The 19,767-nt window shown below is 43.6% G+C and overlaps 1 protein-coding gene and 1 pseudogene across 2 annotated transcripts; one reads left to right on the forward strand and one right to left on the reverse strand.

Moving 5' to 3' along the window:
* Positions 1 to 345: 345 nt before the first annotated feature.
* LOC136640096 (keratin, type II cytoskeletal 5-like) lies at positions 346 to 19,086 on the reverse strand. Of its 2 annotated transcripts, XM_066614936.1 has the most exons (10): positions 18,538 to 19,086; positions 16,955 to 17,169; positions 14,735 to 14,795; positions 13,183 to 13,278; positions 12,160 to 12,324; positions 10,869 to 10,994; positions 8,922 to 9,142; positions 2,229 to 2,263; positions 585 to 671; positions 346 to 470 (listed from the first exon to the last, which is right to left on the reverse strand). In XM_066614936.1, exons 1-10 carry the CDS (start codon positions 19,084 to 19,086, stop codon positions 346 to 348), a joined length of 1,680 nt encoding a protein of 559 aa, XP_066471033.1. The 2 variants fall into 2 exon arrangements, with proteins under 2 accessions (XP_066471033.1, XP_066471032.1); XM_066614935.1 differs by having other exon boundaries at positions 346 to 671.
* On the forward strand, positions 830 to 948 carry LOC136642413 (5S ribosomal RNA; annotated as a pseudogene).
* Positions 19,087 to 19,767: the final 681 nt, after the last annotated feature.

Consider the following 19,767-nt stretch of genomic DNA (forward strand, 5'->3'; position numbering starts at 1 on the left):
GAGAGCCATACGGGGGGAAAACAGCAGCTCTCTTTCTGCTGTCCTATCAGAGGCCAATTTTGCTGCCAGTCATCATTTCAATGGAATCTGGGGATCTCAGCAGACACAACAATGATACTCATTGCAAAGAGGGCCTTTGACACAGAATCTGATATAACCAGCTTGCTAAAGGCTGGGGGCCACTACATATAGCCTGGACCAGCCCAGCTGGTGTTGAGATCATTCAGGGGACCATAATTTTTCAGGTGTATAGGAAGAATGACTGTCTTGGAGTGCGGGCGTTGCAGCTGGCAAGTAGAAGGAATAGGAGCTTTTCTGGAAATGGCTGAACGTGTCTTCCCCTTTTTATCTGACCACTTTCCTGCTCGATGATGAGGTTGTCGAGACATACTTTACACTGGAGCTTCCTCCCCCGCCAGAACTAAACCCCCCACCAAAGCCTCGGGAACTGCCAGAACTTATGCTGCTCCCTCCAGCGGTCACCGCACTGCTCATGCCGAAACTAGAGCCACCTCCGCCACTACCCATACCAAGACCAATGCTGCTTCCGCCTCCGCCGCCGCCGCCGCTGCCAACAGCCAGACCAAAACCACCGCTGCTCATTCGGCCTCCGCCACCACTTCCAATGCCATAACTGCTTCCGCCAATAGAAGTTGTGTTGCTGACCACAGCTTTAAAAAAAAAAGCCACACTTGTTACTGCAATGTGCTCCAGACCATCCTCCAGCATATTATCTAAAAACTCCACATTTATTTCTTTGACTTAAGAATACAAGAAATGTCCACTGGATCAGCTCGCCAAGTTCAATATCCTGTAACAGTTCAACCACTTCTCTGACTTGTTTACCCTGCACATGCCTGATCTTGTCTGATCTCGGAAGCTAAGCAGGGTCAGGCCTGGTTAGTACTTGGATGGGAGACCACCTGGGAATACCAGGTGCTGTAGGCTTATACCATAGTCTTTCGAGACTGAAGGTTGCCAACCATTCCTGCTTATGATGTACTTAAATAATGTTCCACCACTAGGAAGCACCACCCTGTGCCTCTTCAACCTTCACACTATGAGGTTCTGTGACTTTTTCTAGTCACCTTGTTTTAAATAACACAGTCAATTAAACTAGAAGGAAGATAGCATCTAAAGAAGCTCTGGGAAAAGCCTACAAGGAATGAGCCAGAGAGTGAGTGACAATTATTCTGAGGCAAAGGCTATCCAAAAGTGTTTACTTGAACTAGCCAAGGAAAGTCATGGGAATTTAACAGCCTGTTCCCAAGGCATATTTCTTGGGAATGGGACCTGCTAAATTCAGAACCTCTAGGACCACAGCCTACATCTAGCTTATAACAGAGTAGTGTGGCACTGCTTAAAAGGAAAATTCGGAGAGGTATGAGAGAAGCATCATTGCCTGTTTGTGGTGCAAGCACACAAGCATGTGCCACAAGCCACATGTGCACACACACATATCTTGTGTTCCTGCTGTCATCTCTAGTCAATTGGGCTCAGGCAGGTTTCTGAAAAAAAAAAATACACCCATACATACTCCTACAAATTTACTGGAGATAACTGGGCAAAGAGGCACTTTTCAGGTAGTGTTCTTCTTACATTCAGCACAGGGGAAGAGTAACTGTCTCTTTACCCCATCACAGTGGCTTTTCCAGTGGCTGTTTGCTGGTATTCTTCTGCATCTTTTTACATTGTAAACCCTTTTGGGACAGGGAGACATTTAATTATTTGATTTTTTCTGTACGTGAAGTTTTTTTGGCTGAAAAGTGGTATATCAATATTCTTAATAATACATAATAATAATAGTTGTGGTGGGTCAGTACACCACAGGCAGAAAACCATCTTTCAGATTATCTTCACCTTTCTGAAGGAAGTTATTATCTGACTTCAGCCCACCAGGAAGCCACATAATCTAGGTAAAACATTTGCAGGGATAGTTTAAGTCAAAGTTTACCTCTTCTGATGCATTGCAGCTCCTTTGTCCCCCTTCCCAACACTATGATTTTACAAACCTCCCCATAATGCCCAAGGGTAGTATAAAACTCTCCAACCTATCGCCATCTCTCGGCCAGAAACTCTGTACATTGTTATAGGGGGAACATGGTTCCCCACTGGCAGGATCTTACAAAGGCAGGCATGTAATAAAGACTCTATAGGTGGGGGACTGTATGGGAAAAGACACAATATAATGGACATTCTTCATTTTGTAATATTTTGGAAATACTTACATATGCTCACAGGGGCAGTGAGTTCACCAGACATCCTACAAGAGAGAATGACAGACAGATAGCGAGTAAGGAATTATTGCAGACAGGTTACTCAGTCATTCCACAATAAATCAAGAGCAAAGATACTATTATTCCTTCCCCCTACATAAACAAGGGGGAAAGCATTTCAGCATGATCCTAAGAAGAACTTTGCTAGATTGGACCAATCAAGATCAGCATCATGTTTCTCACAGTCCCACAAGCAGGAGTTAAAAGCACATCCCTCTCCTGTCATTATCCAGCACAACTAGCATTTACTACCTTTGCATCTGAAGGTGACAGAGAAGCATCATGAGTAGCATCTACTGAGAGTCTTCTCCTTCATGAATTGTCAAATTCACTTTTAAAGCCATCTAAGTCAGCAAACATCACCATACCTTACGGTAGCAATTGCCAGAGATACACTGTCTGAAAGTCCTTCATTTCATTCTGTCCTAAATTTCCCACCATTGAGTTTCACCGGATGATTTTCCATGTTGGGAGAGGAGACATCTTTACTCTGTTTACTTTCTTACGAGTCTCAGTCATCTTTTCACTTTTTTTTCCCCCCTAAACTTAAAAAACCCCAAATCCAAGGAGACACTGCCCTGCAAAATGAGGATGTAGGATCAGACAGGACTGCCAGGTGCAAACTTAAAAACCATGCCTGCCCTTTTCGGTGAAGTAGGGGAACCCAATAAGATGGCTGTAATGGTGCCTGTATCTTTAAGAGTTGTGTAGAAGAGTTGTTGGGAGGTGGACCTTGGCATGCAAAGGTGAGAAATGCTGTGCTGGCTACAAATTCCCTCTTCAACAAGCCAATGAAAAGCACAACCCAACCGCCCTGTTCTCCTGGGCATCTGGTCACCACAAAATCACATCTTGTGTGGTATTGCATCAGAACTGCAAGAGAAGCCTTGATGGTATAGGCCTCTAACAGCCCAAACCTATCCAAACTTTCCTGGGAGTAAGCCCCATTGACTCTACTGGGACTTACTTCTGAGTAGACATGCATAGGATTGGGCTGTAAGACTTTTCCATGGTGCTCACTGACAGCCCAATCTTATGCATGTCTACTCAGATGTAAGTCCCATTAGAGTCAATGGGGCTTACTCCCAGGAAAGTGTGGATAGGATTGGGCTGTGAGCCCCTCAGCGTGCCTCAGCAGCTTCCAGGCTGCCTGCATGGTTCTAGGGCTGTCTGACTTTTGAAGCAGGCCCTGTGCTGTGCCTTTAATAGCAGCTTCCTCTGCAGACATCAGCAGGTGATAATGTTGATCTCCATCTTCTATAAAGCTTGGGCTGCTGAGTGCTTTTTGAGGTAGAGGGGGCTCTGGTTTTTTATAGTTGTTCAACAAGACTTTTTTTAAGGTATATAGAACAAAGTGGGTTTTTAGAATGCAGTTGGCTTACATCTTACGTAAGGTTATATTCTGAAGACAGTGTGTAAAGCCAGAACTGTGTATAGTTGAAGCTCCCTTAAAGCCAACAAATATATACTAAAAGCACAGTATGAAAGACATTCAGCCACCTGAGGAAGCAGCAGCTTGATTCTCCTGTTTCATGCTTGCTCTGGGACATAAACAGAATATATGGAATAGTAGATGCAGTTGTCTGCACTATTTAAGCTGTGCCTGGCCTTTTTTTTTTTTTTAAAAAAAAAGAGGGGCTAAGTGCATATATTTGACTTTGACTCCATTATGTAAGGTATGGGCTGGCTGTATGAATTTCAGCTGTGTGACTCTACAAAGGTGATTTCTAGCTGCAGTGCCATGGTGCATTGATGTGCAGGTGTCTGCCAGGTGCTGGGACACCTTCCTTGTGAGGAAAGGCTACAGTGTTTGGGCCTCTTCAGCCTAGAAAAGAGGCACCTGAGGGGGGACATGATTGAGACATACAAAATTATGCAGGGGATGGACAGAGTGGATGGAGAGATGCTCTTTACACTCTCACATAACACCAGAACCAGGTGACATCCACTAAAATGGGAGTGTTGGGAGAGTTAGAACAGACAAGAGAAAATATTTCTTTACTCAGTGTGTGGTTGGTCTGTGGAACTCCCTGCCACAGGATGTGGTGATGGTGTCTGGCCTGGATGCCTTTAAAAGGGGATTGGACAAGTTTCTGGAGGAAAAATCCATTACGGGTTACAAGCCATTACTAGTTACTAGTTACTAGTATGTGCAACCTCCTGATTTTAGAAATGGGTTATGTCAGAATGCCAGATGCAAGGGAGGGCACCAGGATGAGGTCTATTGTTATTTGGTGTGCTCCTTGGGGCATTTGGTGGGCCGCTGTGAGATACAGGAAGCTGGACTAGATGGGCCTATGGCCTGATCCAGTGGGGCTGTTCTTATGTTCTTATGATTTTGGGAAGGGCCATTTATAGTAGTGCTTCTGGGGGATGTGAGTCCCCTGCCAACAGCACAGTGTGCCTTGTCAATTGTCCAAAATGTGATGATGTACCTTGACAATTTTAGTGCCTTGTCAGTGTGCTGTGAGATGAAAAAGGTTGAAAATCACTGCTGTACAATAATGCACTGTTAAAGAGTATCCTGCATGCAGAACTAGGGTTGCAGTGTAGAAATAAAAGTTCAGTTCTCTGGCAAAGCTGACTGGTGAGTGATTTCCTGAGGCATTTCCCTCTCTAAAGGAAAAATTCTTTTCTTCCTTTCAACAAAGAAACTTGCTTCTGTCTATAAAAAGAGAACCGAGCTTAGAATGGGACTCTGAGAGAGCTCAATTTTCCTCTCTCCTCAGGTGACAAGTTCAAAAACAGTTATTGCAAGAGGTGATCATGGGTTGATGACTTGTGAGGGAGTAGGGATGCTACAAGCTAAACTGGGTGCTGTTTGCACAGTTATCCTTTCCTGGTTGCTGAGGTAATAGTTATTATTCCTGCCTTGGGGGATTCTGCAATCCTGGCTTCAGGTTGAGAAGTATAGGTTTCTGTGGTTGGTTGTCAGCTTCAGGCAACCCTTTCCCACAAACGTGGAGGTGGAGAAATCATGTAGTGTGCCTGTGAAAGCAGTACTTCATTTCTGAGAAAGCATGGTTATCACTATGTGGTTCAGCCCAGAACCCAAACAAGAATGTTCTGTACTAACTGGTGTGGTTGTGTTGTAATAATGGTGGCATAACTGCCGCACCCTCTCTCCCTGGCCCAGTTGTGAAACCTGTCTTTAAGGCCTGATTGATTACCACATTAAGACTGCAATCCTAGCTATACTTAGGAGTAAGTCCCATTTAATTCCATAGGCCTTATTTCTGAGTAGACACGTATAGGAGTGCACTATAAGCCAGGTAATTTCTGCCTCATGCAATCATCTAAGCGCTCCCTTATGAGCTCCTTTCATTCCTTGCTGGGCAGAAAATATGATAGCAAAGTAGCAACTCCTCCAGGGTGTAACAGACCTCAGCCTTTGAATCTGTTCTGAATACCAGCCTGGGACACATGCTCAAATAGCAATATACACCTGAGCATGCACAGAGTGCCTCTTGAATAATTGCCAGTGTTTCTTTCAAACCTGGAGTCTCTTCATCAGACACACACATGGTGTAGCCCTGAGCTTTACTCCCTCTTATATAACTGATATAAGTTCCTGATATAGGATGGTATACTATATGAATTCCAGCTAATGCCACCATACCTACCGTGGACGAAGGCTAGAACACAAATCTGACTCATAGAACAATATTGCCCTGCCTGACTTGGATTGTCACCTCATAAACTGTTGGAGGTAGTCTCAACAAAAGGAACAGAAATGGACCTCATGCAATTGTCGGCACATGCAATCAAATAACATAATAATGTGCAGTTAAGATTTCTGTGTAGGCATACGTATATTAATTGACCACTTTTGTTAATGGCAGCTACAAATATTTGGTCTTGGGAGAATAAACTGTAGAACCACTCTGTGCTTCAAAGTAACAGAAAGCTGGTCTAATTCATGCTAATGTCCTCTCCCAGAGCTGCTGGCTGTCCTTTAAATGCCACAGTATAGAGGGGGGAGGTCTGCATCCACTGCTTCTCCCACCCTTTGCCAGTTCTCATGCCCATCTTCTTCCTCCATGAAATGTCAGGAAAATTTTTAAACACCGTGTGGGTTGGGAAAGGGCCTGGCTGAAGGTGCAGTGGCTGCCCACTCTGCCATTGCCTAGCTGTGACAACAATAGCAGTCCACTAAGGCATACTCACTTAGGAGTAAGCCCCACTGAACTCCCAGTAAGCATGCACAGAATTGGGCTGCAAGCTAAATAAAATTGGACAAAGCCACAACAGTAACAGAGCCAGGAGAGAAAGGGAAACTGTATTTTAATTTCAGGCAGGACCCTACGATGTACGAAGTAGTAATAGACAATGACACCTTTGAGCCAATACAGAGTGCTTTGTCTATCAGTGAAATGGTTATGAGAGCCAGTACTGTGGGTAGAGGAGTAGTGACTATACTGGAGGGTGAGGCCTGGGGAGACCCAGTCTCAATTGCCCATCCTGCCATTAAGCACATTAGCAGCTAGTCATGCCTACTCAGAAGTAAGTCCCATTGTGGTCAATGGGGCTTACTCTCAGGAAAGTGTGTATAGGATTGCAGCCTAGAGGGTGGTTGTGAGGCCAGATGTTATCTTTCAACCTGGCCTGAGAGGGTGGTTCTAAGGATAAAAAGTAGGTAGAGAACCATGTATGCCACCCTGAGCTCCTGGAGAAGCGAAAAATGTAAAGTAATATTTAAAAAACCCACAATAAACTGTATTGTCTGTGGGACCAGGAATAATATTTTCTAGGAACTTCGCTTTGGTCTTGGCTCCACTGAACTTTCAGTAGCAGAATTGACATGAACACAATTCAGAATATCCTCTCTCTCTCTCTCTCTCTCTCTCTCTCTCTATATATATATATATATATATATAATGTGCCTTAGTGGAGTCAGATTATAAATATAACAATTGCAATTAGATATATATCAGCAAGTAAACATGGAGGTAGTACTATGTATGTAAAATATGTGTGATATGTATTTGCATTTACACCCCACCCTGTGTTGCAAGCTTTTGACCAATATGAATGCAAATAAAGTATATGTGGAAACCTCAAATTCTAAATCCATATGCATATAGTCCGACTTCTGTTGTACAAACAGCATGCAATATTTTGTAAGTATGCACATAGATACTGGTCATTCTAGAAATACAGGTGTCCATTAAATGTGAGACATTGCTACTTCATAAGATCTAAGCTGTGCAAATATACATAATAGCAGATCTGTGTAAAAAATGCTCACATGAATAAATGCAGTCAAAAAGCAAACACAATGGATGTCACCCAAGTTATTCTCCTGCCCACATGTGGGTGGATTGCGCCACAGTTACCTCCCTCCCCGGTGGGAATCTGTCTGCCTATTGGCTGAGATGCCATGGTGTTCACGAATGTTCTGTGGTAGTGGTGGGGGGAGGTGGGGTGATCAGTCTATATAATGGGAACAGACAAAGCACATTTCTGTGTGGGAAGGAAAATGTCAGAATGGCAACGAAATACTTCGTGTAGGTTTTAGGGCCAGGAGGAGGGTGACCAAGTAAGTGTAAAGGAGAACAAGGCTTTTGTACCCTAGTGGTTATAAAGAAAAGGACATTTCAGCAGATGCAGGGGTGAGAAAAGCTGTACCTTCTAAAATTTCCTAGTGACCATTAAAGGTCTTGGAGATCCGTCCTCCTTGACTTTTGGGTTGATTTAGACAGGAAGGATTGTCAGTGGGAGAAAAAGTGAAATGGCAGTGGCATCACTAGGGTTAGTGTCAGCCAGTGTGGGCCAGGGAAGGGTGGTGATGGCCTGAGAAATCTCCAGAACCCAGGTCTACTGTGCTTCTCAATACAAAGCCCAGGCCTATCCACTGGGTAGGTCTGGCGTCCTGGGTGGAGTCATTTCCATTGTGGAGCCCAAGTTTACCTGGCCTCACAGTCAGTTTGGCCAGGAAATTTCTAGCTCCGCTCCTTTGGTGACACCCCCCTTGGTGTCACCTGGTGCAGTCTGCAGCCTCTAGTGGTGCCATTGGGTGGTGGATCTAGAGAGCAGGAATCCAAAGGTAGAGTGGCTGAAGGTAAACATTATGCTAAGGACCCAAGGGAAAGTAGGGAAAGGAAAAGAGACAGAGAAAGCATCTGATAGAAAGAGAAGCCAATGGGATAGGAAGGCTAAGAGAAAACCTCCCACCAACTTTGGACACCAGCGGAAGAGAATAGGCAAGCACAATCCTTGATATGTCTACTCAGAAGCACATCCCATTGTGTTTAGTGGGGCTTACTCCCAGGAAAGTATTATAGGATTGAGGCCTAAGACATTATAGATCAGGGAGCTCAGACAACAGCCAAGACCAGTGGGTAGGTGGGTTGCATTTCACATACTGAAAGGAAGTAACCTAGCAAAACTCTTGCTGAATGTTTTACAGTGTATAACGGAAATGCATAACGCTTCTATAAGGTTGAAAAATGTTTGCCATGTATGCATTTGGTTAGGAAAATACAATAGTAAAAATGCACATTTAGCAAATGTGGCAAGTTCCTCCCTATTTGCTTATGAACGGATCCGAAGTGAGGGAAAGAGGGCACCCTTTCCCTCCCCATACATATAATATTCACTAAAGTTTCTTTCTTAGATTACAAGATGCACAAAGGAGGCACCCACCTGCATTCTTCACCTTCCAGCAGAGTCCTGTATGTTGCAATCTCGACATCCAGGGCCAATTTGATATTCATCAGCTCCTGATAATCCCGCAGCATACGTGCCAGGTCGTCCTTGGCAGTTTGCATGGCATGTTGCAGTTCAGCAAGTTTCACTCGGGCATCTTTCAAGGCCATCTCCCCTCGTTGTTCAGCATCGGCAACGGCCGTTTGGAGATTGGCAATCTGTGGATTTAGAAAAGACAAATTGAGTAGTAGTAGGTTGACTAGTCTCATGGGTGCATATTTTACAGAACATGCATCATTTCTTTGTCATACATAAAGATGGCTCAAGCATCCACTAAGCAAGAACCAGTGTAGGTTGTTGCTGTTTTGGCTAAACCAATATTATCTCTCCTCTCATTTCTGCTCTTGGAACCCAGTGCATGGAGCTGTCAAAAAAGAAGAGGGGTCACTTGAGGTTACAGGTAGCCCCCTAGTTAAATACAAGTTAGCTTCTGGAGGTCTGTGCGCAAGTTGAAAAGTACGCAAGTTGAAACCTTATTTCTGTGATGAAAACAAAATAGTGAACCATTTTCTGTAGGGGATAAAAATAGTATAGAAATATTTCTATAAATTATCTATAAAATAGATCAGTGATTCTCAAACATTTTAGCCCAGGACCCACTTTTTAGAATGGCAATCTGTTGGGACCCACTGGAAGTGATGTCAGTAACCTGGAAGTGATGCCATGGCTGGAAGTGACATCATCAAGCCAGAAATTTTTAACAATCCTAGGTTGCAATCCTGTCCACATTTACCAGGAGTCAGCCCCGTTGACTATCATTGTTAAAAGCATATACATTGTAGCCTGTTAACAGTACAGATCTCCCCAAATGCAGTCACATACCATGTTGGCATCAAGTCTAATAAATTAAAATAAAATATTGAAATGAATAGGGACTCACTTGAAATTGACTCACGACCCACTTAGTGGGTCCCAACCCACAGTTTGCGAAATGGTGAAACAGACAGTACTTCATTCCCTAGGGAATGTGCATTCTCTGGTAACTGCTTCTTTTCCAACATAATGTACAAAATGGGCCTTAGAGCAGCTGAGATGGGGCAGGGGCTATATTTGCATTAGTTGCATTTATACAATTTGCATTTGTATTTATTGGAGAGGAATATGAGTATAGTTCCATTAAGTATTATAGTGGTTCTCCTTTAGCCACTACTTCTGCATCTTCAAAATGCAGCGTCTCTCTCCCTCTCTCAAGCCAGCCATATTGCGCCTGTGCAAAAAATGCTGGACCAGACGGGCTATGCCTGTATGAAAGAATGATGCAACTATCCTTAAATTGGAACATCTGTTAAGTCAGATGTCTTTCAGTTGGGGACTACCTGTAAAAGGGAGCATGTAGGAGGAACATTCTCTAAAGAGAGTTAGGTCTAAATCACGTTGCTGACAATAGCCCTCTAACTTAACAAGTTGGAAGCACTGGAAATTGGAAATATATAATGTCTACAGATTTTGAAATTTCTCAGGCTTTCATTTCAGTTCTATTCAGTGTTGCCATAAACATTTTAATGATGAAAGCATGCAAGAAAAATAAAGATAAAAATTCAAAGGAGATCTGCAAAGAGAAGACAACCCTAAGGAAAAGCTGAAGGCACTGGAGATGTTGAGTCCTAATGAATTCAACAGCTGTATAATTGATGGTGCTGGCTTAATACTGAGTTGTTGAGCCCAATGTTGTCTGCTCTGACGACTCCTCCTCCTCGCTGCCTGAGCACCTAGAAATGACAGGGTTTGAACCTGCAATTTTGTGCAGACAAGCCATATACTCTAATGTAGAGCGATGGCCCCTCCCAGTGTGAGCCTCTAAAAAGGGGCAAAATACACGAAATACACATGTACGTACACACACACCCCTAACTGTGGACACGGCTGCATAACAGTGCTCCCTACCTGTTTTTTCACATTATCAATATCCGCTTTCAGTCTATGGATGAGGCGATTCAGCTCTGCAATCTCGTTTCTGGTGTTTTTCAGGTCATCGCCGTGAGTAGAGGCTGTGTTTTGAAGTTCCTGGAACTAAAAGGTAAAGATTAAAGGTTTCCCTTGCACAGATTTCTCTGCACAGCCGTATACGACTCTAGGGTTTCCTGTAGTTCCTGGAATGCAGTTCCTACAATGCAGAAAAACATCCTTTAGTTAATTTGCGATTGCAAATGGTTCCAGCTCTGGCTTTGGGGGGGTCATTTGGGCAAGGCACTCTCTGTGGGCCTCTAACCTGAAAGTCATTGCAGGGGGAATGACTATTTTCACTTGCAGCCTTTGAACTTCTTTGGCATCGCATTCAAAGTGGGTCTGGAGCTGCTGGAACAGGGGGGTCCCTTTGCTCATCTTGGAGCCCTGGCAAACATGTAACCTTATCAACGCTAGGATCCGGTTTGGGTAAATATTCCAATTAAAAGGAAACATTTTGTTTCAAAAAACTTTGGTTTGAACCAAAGAGGCTGCAGTCTACTTTTCACAAGAAGTTCAACATAAATGAATTGTCATCTCCTAGAAATTGTAATCTGATGATTTCATTCTTAGTGGGAACCCTGTTGAGAACCAAGGAACCAGGGCTTGTGGGCTCCAACCCTTCCTACCCTCTAGTTGCCACTTCACAATCAGCCCCAACCCCTGTCTCTTTGTGAATAATTTCCTCTTTTATTTTAGTTCTGCTAGTGAGAAGTGGGGACCCACAATGGTTTGTTCCCACTTGTTGAGTCTGGTGGAGTAGTGTTCCTGCTTAATATGACCAGGAAGGGAATATGGCCCTGCCTCCAATTACATCCCTGGGACCTCTGGAGAATTGAAGTCCAGGAATCCTCCAATTCTCCTTAGCCACCCCAGGCATGATGCTTCTTGCAACCAGTTATTAGGCGATCTGTGCTGTGGTATTTACTGCATACCTGTGAAGATCCTATGTTTGATTCAGTTAAAGGATTTATGGGAGCAATACTGGGAAAGACCTCAACAACAAAAGAGATTTGAAGGCAGGAGGAATGTTGCAAAATCCCTCAAGCGACAAGCTTCTAGGTGAAGTTTCAGTGGTCTCATAGAATTCCCTTTATAGAATAAGAAGCTAAGTTTGACTTGAATGAGTCTAATTAGGATCTCCTATTGGTGGAAAAGAAAATAGGCCCTAGGCATGAACTGCAGCCTTTTGCTTCTCAGGAAGAAATAGGAAAATATCATGGTTTCTTACCCTGGTCTGGTACCAAGCTTCTGCCTCAGTCCTGCTCCTGTTAGCAATGTCTTCATACTGCGCTTTCACTTCAGCAATGATGCTGTTAAGGTCAAGATCTCTGTTGTTGTCCATTTGTAAGATGACATTGGTGTCACTAATCTGTCCTTGGATCTGTGTCAATTCCTGAATGAAGAACCAAGATCCTCTTATTTACACACACACAGTAGAAACCCCATATCCATGGATTTGGCTTCCATGGTTTCTGTTATCCAAGGTTTACCGCGGCCCAAATATATTAAATGGAAGATTCCAGAAATAAATTTCATTAGTTTCAAATCTGCACCTTTTTGAATAACATGGTGAAACCTTCCCACTCATTACTAATCTCTGTCCTCCATACACATGCCGGCCCAATTTACTCATGTCCAGTTAGCCTCTAGTGTTCTCACTGTCCACATTCATTCCCATGTTATCACAGTGGTGTTGTGAGTATCATAGGTATGTATTTGTATTGGCAACCTTCAGTCTCGAAAGACTATGGTATCGCGCTCTGAAAGGTGGTTCTGGCACAGCGTCTAGTGTGGCTGAAAAGGCCAATCCGGGAGTGACAATCCCTTCCACACCGGGAGCAAGTGCAGTCTGTCCCTGGTCTGTCTCCCTGGCTATGGGCCTTCCTTCTTTGCCTCTTTGCCTCAGACTGTTGGCAAAGTGTCTCTTCAAACTGGGAAAGGCCATGCTGCACAGCCTGCCTCCAAGCGACTGTGCATAGGTATGTATGTAAATGAAAAATGACTTATACAGAGGGTTCACTACTATCTGCTGTTTCAGGCATCCACGACAGGTCTTGGAACATTTCACCTGCAGATATAGGGGGACTACTATGTAAATATACACGCAATTCAGGTTGTTGCTTATGCATACTTATGCAAGTCATCCCCATCCGTGGAAAGCAACACGAGGGCCAAAAATTACTGTCACGCAGATTCAAGTCTATGATTTCTCTTACTCCATTACTATGGATCAAGAAAGTGAAGCACTTACTGCATCAAAGAGGGCTTTCAGGAAGCCGAGCTCATCTCTCAAGCTGTCTCCCTTTGCTTGAAGCTCTACTTTGTTCATGAAGGAACCATCAACATCCTGGAAGAATGAAACAAGTTCCCATTCCATTAAATATTGAGAGCAACAATCTTGCTGGACAGATGAAGGCCTTATGTCTCTGCAAGCTCAGAGGCAGGACAAAAAGGCAATGGACTTCCCTAGTTGGTTATTGCCAATAACTGGTATTCAGATATACACCTCCTCCGAGTATGAGGGGTCCTAAACAGCTATCATGCCGCTATGGAGACGGTGAGTGTACAGTCCTTCACATGCATTATCTTTGCAATTTTTACAATAACCCTGTAAAGTAGGTCTGTATTGTCAGATTGCAAGTGTGGGCCAGGGTGGAGGCTGTGAGATAATAGCTTGTCCATGAGGACCTGCCAGAAACAAGATGTGAGCCAAGAGATTCCTGGTTCACAACTCTTAGCCACTACGTTAAGGCCTAAAGATATTTTGCATTGTTCTTAATTTGGTTTGTATTTCTGTGTTGCATCACCTGCTTTGGAACTAAATTCAAAAAGCAGGTTACATAAATGGAAGAGAAAGATATTGTATAAGATCATCTTTACACAGGTATAAAATGTAGACCATCTTCTCTGATTGCCATTTGGCAGCAGTAGCCAATATAGACGTGTGATTATTATAAAGAGAGTTGGCCTTTAGCACTCCACATATGAAAGGGCCAACTGTCAAATTATCTAAGGAACAATCAAACTAATTGGAATTTGGATCCCATTTCCCTTTCTAATATACCCTTTGTTTCTGTCCGTAAGGAACCAGTACCGTAAGTGGGAGGACACATGAACAAGAACAGCCTCTTTCTCACTTCTCCTGTTCTGTGGACTTCCTTGTTGTCTTGAAATTGAAGTTCTTTATGCAGCTGCCCTCTTACTAAATCAACCTCTTGCTTACGATCTAGTCACAATCACCTGAGTTTAGTGAAAAATCTCCAAACTCAGAAACCAAGATAGATGAACCATGAAATATTTACTAGAGATTCTAAACTATTGCTACACTATTGTAAGTCAGTTCTCAGATCAACTTTTTGTCTTCTCAGAGGCAACTTGCTTTGTTCCGAGCAGTAGCTCTTGTGTTCTGGGTCAGCCCATCTGAAACAAGAAACCCCTGACCCTTCCTTCCAGATCTGACACAGCTCCAGTTCAAAGTTACATTGCTCCAAAGTAGTGTTCTTAGCTTACTGTTTCTCCAAAGACTTTTAATTTTGGATCACAACTTTTGGGTTCTGTTCCCTGGGCTGATTTTGTAATCTTCTGTCTAGGACTAAACTAACTAAACACACACATTCCTCTCGAGCATTTAACGATACAGAACATAAGTACAATACGGAGGACACAATCACATGCCTTCAACACCCTCTGACAACAGAAGCCAAGGGGGTGTGATCCTTTGAAACTGTAATCTGAGTAGAGGTGTGCTATTTCATGCTCAAGCTGTGCTAGCTTAAAATGAAAAGAACAATTAAAATGCTTACCTTCTTTATGCTAACAAAATCATTTTCTGCAGCTGTGCGCTTATTGATCTCATCTTCATATCTAGTAGGGGGAAGAGAGATTGGATTTTAGCTTTTTTATTCAAAGACCAAGCCAGACTGAGCCAAGAGAGAATGGCACAAAACTGTACTTTCATTTCAAGTTCCCTCCTGTGCTGTTAGTAATAATATCAACTGTATGTTCAGTCTCAGTGATGAGTGGACAGGGCATGCCATTCAGGAGGCTACATATTATAAGTCCTTATCCCCCATTCCTAAATGCATCACAAAGGTGTAAGTTTCAGTGAAGCCACTGGGACTGATTTCCATATTGTCTGTTTATGATCAAAGCCAAGGGTGTCCAAACTTTTTGCCAGGAGGGCCACATCATCTCTCTGACACTCTGTCAGGGACTGGGGAAAAAAAAGAAGGTACATTTCAAATTTGAATAAATTTACAAAAATGAATATATTAGAGATGGAACTTATATGAATGAATGAAGGTCTTGCAATAGCTCAAGGCCTATAAAAGGCCTTGCACAAAGCAAGGTCAGCCTTTCCTCACTGCCACTGCTGTATCACAGACGTGAAACAGCAAGCGGTGGAGGGAGCCCTTGGCCTGCATCTCACACAAAAGGTCAAATAGTCGCCTTCACGCTAAGAGCAGTTGCATCGGGCCACTGCGGGTTCCAGCAAGTCTCTGGAGGGCAAGAGGCTCATTAGAGACTGGGGGCTCCCCACAGGCTGGATTGGGAGTCCCTGATCCAAAATAGCCCCCAAGAGGCAAATGGCCCCCAGGCTGGTGTTTGGGCACCCCTGATCAAAGCGAAAGTCAACAAAAACAGGTCCTTCTCAGGCTGGCTTCAGTCCTGCTTGAATGAATTGAAGCAACTCCTCTATGTATAGGGTTGGAGGAGAGTTCTATTGTTCTCCTATGCCTATAAAATCACATTTATTGTGCATGTGCAAATCATTCATATATGTAATTCAGCATGTAACATTTTAATAGAAACTTTCTATTAGGCATGAAGCCCACATATAGGGCCTCCAGCTCACAGGCAGTATGCTGCTGAATAGTAGTAGCTGGGAGAGATTGCTGCCTTCTTGCCCAATGTCCGGGTTACGAAGAGGCATCTGGATGCTGGACTTAACGGTCTCCTTTATTTGATCCAGTCAGACTCCTGTGTTCTTACCACAGCCTTTGACTGCTCATTGCCACCTCTGGAAAATTGTTACCAATTTTAGGTAACATGAAATTTTAGGCACTGCCTTGGGCCACCCAACAGAGAGATGCCAAGTGCATGCCAACCCCTCCTAACTTAATTTGAAATGATTGCTTGCATTCTGCTAATAATCTGAGATGAGCTGAAATCAGAAGCTACACATAGACTAGATCACTTTTGGTAGGCAGGAAGACATGAAGGCAGAATATGTGCATGGCATGGGGAGAGAGGATTCATATGAGAAAGGATGCATGCAATCTTGCTGCAGATGTTATTCAAATCACCCAAGTTATCCTATAACATTAATATGACATGCCACCCCACACTTAAATCCTATTGTCCTTAATGGCAGCAGTGCTCCTAAAGGTCTTTCCTCCAATCTCAGCCATGCTTTTAAACAGGGGGAGCAGCTAATGTTATATATACTGTTAATTGCTGCTCTGAAATTTTATGGCTCATCTTTACGAGCCAAGAAGGTGCCTTATGATCCTGTAAATACTTGTCTTAATTGCCTGCATTTACTTTAATAAGTAATGAAAATGTCTCCAGTCTAAGCCACAAGCTCGGATTCATGCCAAAACGCCCACAGTAGCATCATGCTCTCGGGTTGCACCTCTGGCTCCTTTACGGTGCTGGATCTACAAATGCATCAGAATGCAAATGAAGCGGTAGAGTCGTTAGTCGATAGAATGGACTTGCCACTTCTGCTGGCAGGTGGGATACTGCACGTTTGAATACTAAGTCCCAAGTAAATTAAAATTCCTTGCAAGCAAAAAAATGAGCACAATAGGAAAAAATGCACTAGCCCAGCCATTACCTGATATGTTCATTTTCTACTTAAAGGAATTTTTTTAACTGCCTTTTTAAAAATGCATCCCCTCCCTTTAGCCTGAAGTGGTACAGACCATGCAACCCGTCAAGACCCTGCCACCTCATTCTGAAGCACACATTGATCTGGGTATTTGTAGTCCTTGAGTAGTTCCTTCCCCAGCTTCACTTACTTTTTTCTGTAGTCCTCTACAAGATCCTGTACATTTCTCAGCTCTCCATCTAGCCTTGCACGATCCCCATGCAGGGCATCCTGCTGTTTCCTGAGGTTATTGATGTAAGCTTCAAAGAGGGGCTCAAGGCTGGCCTTTGTGGTTGTGCCGCCATGTTGCTGCAGTAGGCTCCATTTAGTCTCCAGAACCTTATTCTGCTGCTCCAGAAACCGCACCTGAAATCCAGCAACAGACACACTGCATATAGTGTACCATGGAACCAGATTCTGTTGCAAAGAACCACTTGGATCAATAGACCTATACCTGGTCTCTACTCCCAGTAGCATAATGCCACTGAAATGAGCCAATAAGCTAACTTTCTGCAAACAGAATCCCCCTTCAATCAACAAATGCAGAAATCGACATACACGAGAATTAGTCTTTGGGGACACAATGACCAAAGGAACTTTTGAGAAACCTACAGTTTGGGTAACAAGATTTTCATTGAGTGGTTTTGTCTTCAGAATCTTTGAAATTCTGTTCTTACAAGGTATTAATCTGTGCTGTTTTTATGGTAACCTACAGTGGTTCTGTAAAACTGATGCTGCAAGAAGCTCTGAACATGTATGACTGACAGTCGGTCATAGAAAAATAAGTGGGTCTGTTTATGTGACTCTATAAGTAACTTAGGGTGCAATCCTCATCAACTTTATAGCACCAAGGTAAGGGCAATGCAACTCTGAGGTAAGGGAACAAACATTGCCTTACCTTGAGGAGGCCTCCGTGACTGCCCACCCAACTGCAGGATGCAGTACATGCCCCACTGGCACCGCTATGCCAGTGCTAGAAAGTTGGTTGGGATTGCGCCCTTAATGTGCCAAAATTAGCAGGTGAAGCTTTTCACAGCATTGCAATAAAATCTTGCATCAAACTCCTGTTAGGCAGAGCTACAGTGGCAACCCTAGCCAGAAATCATGACCAAAGTCATTACACAGTGCCAATCTAGAGAGCACCACAGCACATATTCACTGTCACCAATCCCCCTGGCACCTGGAGTAAGTTCTGCCTCTAGCCAACTGAGCTGGGGAAGTAAGCAGCAACACAGCAAAACAGAGGCAAGCAGGAGTGAAGGCCTGGCTCTCTGACATAGCTGTGCTTACAGGCCCCCCCCCCCCGCTATCATCCAAAAATCTTGCCAACTCCTGCTGATCATGCCACTGCTGGCACACACACCACAGATTTACCACTCACTGTCTATGTCCATAACTTTTATGAGTAGGACACAACTTCACTAGACAATGCATTAAGGCGACAACAGCAGTAAACGAAAACCAGGTAAGACTTCACCATGTAGTTTAACATGTTTCATAGTCATTCCCTTTTCCTATGGAACCCTGGGAACTGTAGTCCTAAAAGAAGGACAGAAGCCACAGATGTCTCACAAAATAGAGTTCTAGGGATTATTTGGGGAGGGAATTATAGAGTTGGAAAGTAAAAGCTTATTTATAAGGTGTTTCAATGACCTGTTAATTTCATTCCTTTTTCCCAAACCTCAACAGCTCTTGGAGAAACCTTGCAAAGAGTCATAGAAGTAACTGGCTCACCTTATCAATGAATGATGCAAATTTGTTGTTGAGGGTCTTAATCTGCTCTCTTTCTTGAACACGGACTTTTTGGATCTCTGGGTCAATCTCAAGGTTGAGTGGTGACAAGAGGTTGGAGTTGACAGTCACTTGCTGGATGCCCCCAGGTGGGACCATGGGGCCCATTCTTCCGCCACCAAAGTAGCTTCCCATTCCTAAAGCACCACCATAACCTCCAACACCATATCCTGCCATTCCCCCACCACCATACCCACCTACACCAAAACTGCCCCCACCAAATCCACCAGCTCCTCCAGCTCCACCACTCCAGAAGCCTCCACCTCCGCCACTACCAACACTCATGGAGATGCGCTTGGTGCCCCCAAAGTTGTAGAGGCTTCTACTACCGAAGCCACCCCCTACCCCTACCCCTAAGCTTCCCCTCCCACCTCGGGACAAAGACATTGAACTGAAACCTTTTGTCACAGCAGGAAGGACAACAGTGGATGAAGTATAGCCACTGGAAGCCCTGATCCCACCCCCAGACCTCGAACTGAATTGTCTGCTCATTGTGCCTGATTCAAAGAATACTGAAGAAAGTAAGCAAAGAAGGAAATGGAGAAAGAGAGCAAGAGAGAGAGAGAGAAGGACACCAGACCCCTCTCTGAGCTAGAAATTAGGTCTCCCCCTTTATATATACATCTATCTGAGGTGATGGGCTTGGGCTTGACTGGAATTAGGTAATTAATTAAGAATAAGATCGTTACTGGGCTGGGTTGTATCTGGCAGCAACAAAATCCTTTTCAATGTCCTTAAGTGCTTCTTTGATGTGAGGCAAGACACAGAAATTGCTTGGCTTGCAGGCTTTCATAGCGCAAAAACTATATACACTGACAAATTAATTTTCCCACCACAGCCTCCACACCTAAACCAAAAATGATTAACACATCCAGCTAAGCCTTTTTTTAATTCTTAAAAAAAACAACACATCACTTTAATTGTGGATGACGGTTCTTCACAATCTTACTTCAAAGCAACATATAAGAGATTTCACCCCTATGCACACTGCGTTTTCCCCCCTCTGTCATTGGCATGAAATACAACAGTGTTTCAATGATAAGGTTAATCATGAGTGGCCCCTGAGGTCATTTACTTTCAGTTCTGTCTACTTCTGTTTTCAAAGTTATACTGAACAGCTCTCTCTTACCCCTGGAACATGAACAGTAGATTTCTTAACCCTAGGCTATTTGC

Source organism: Tiliqua scincoides, chromosome 2, assembly GCF_035046505.1.
Source record: "Tiliqua scincoides isolate rTilSci1 chromosome 2, rTilSci1.hap2, whole genome shotgun sequence".
Lineage (NCBI taxonomy): Eukaryota > Metazoa > Chordata > Lepidosauria > Squamata > Scincidae > Tiliqua > Tiliqua scincoides.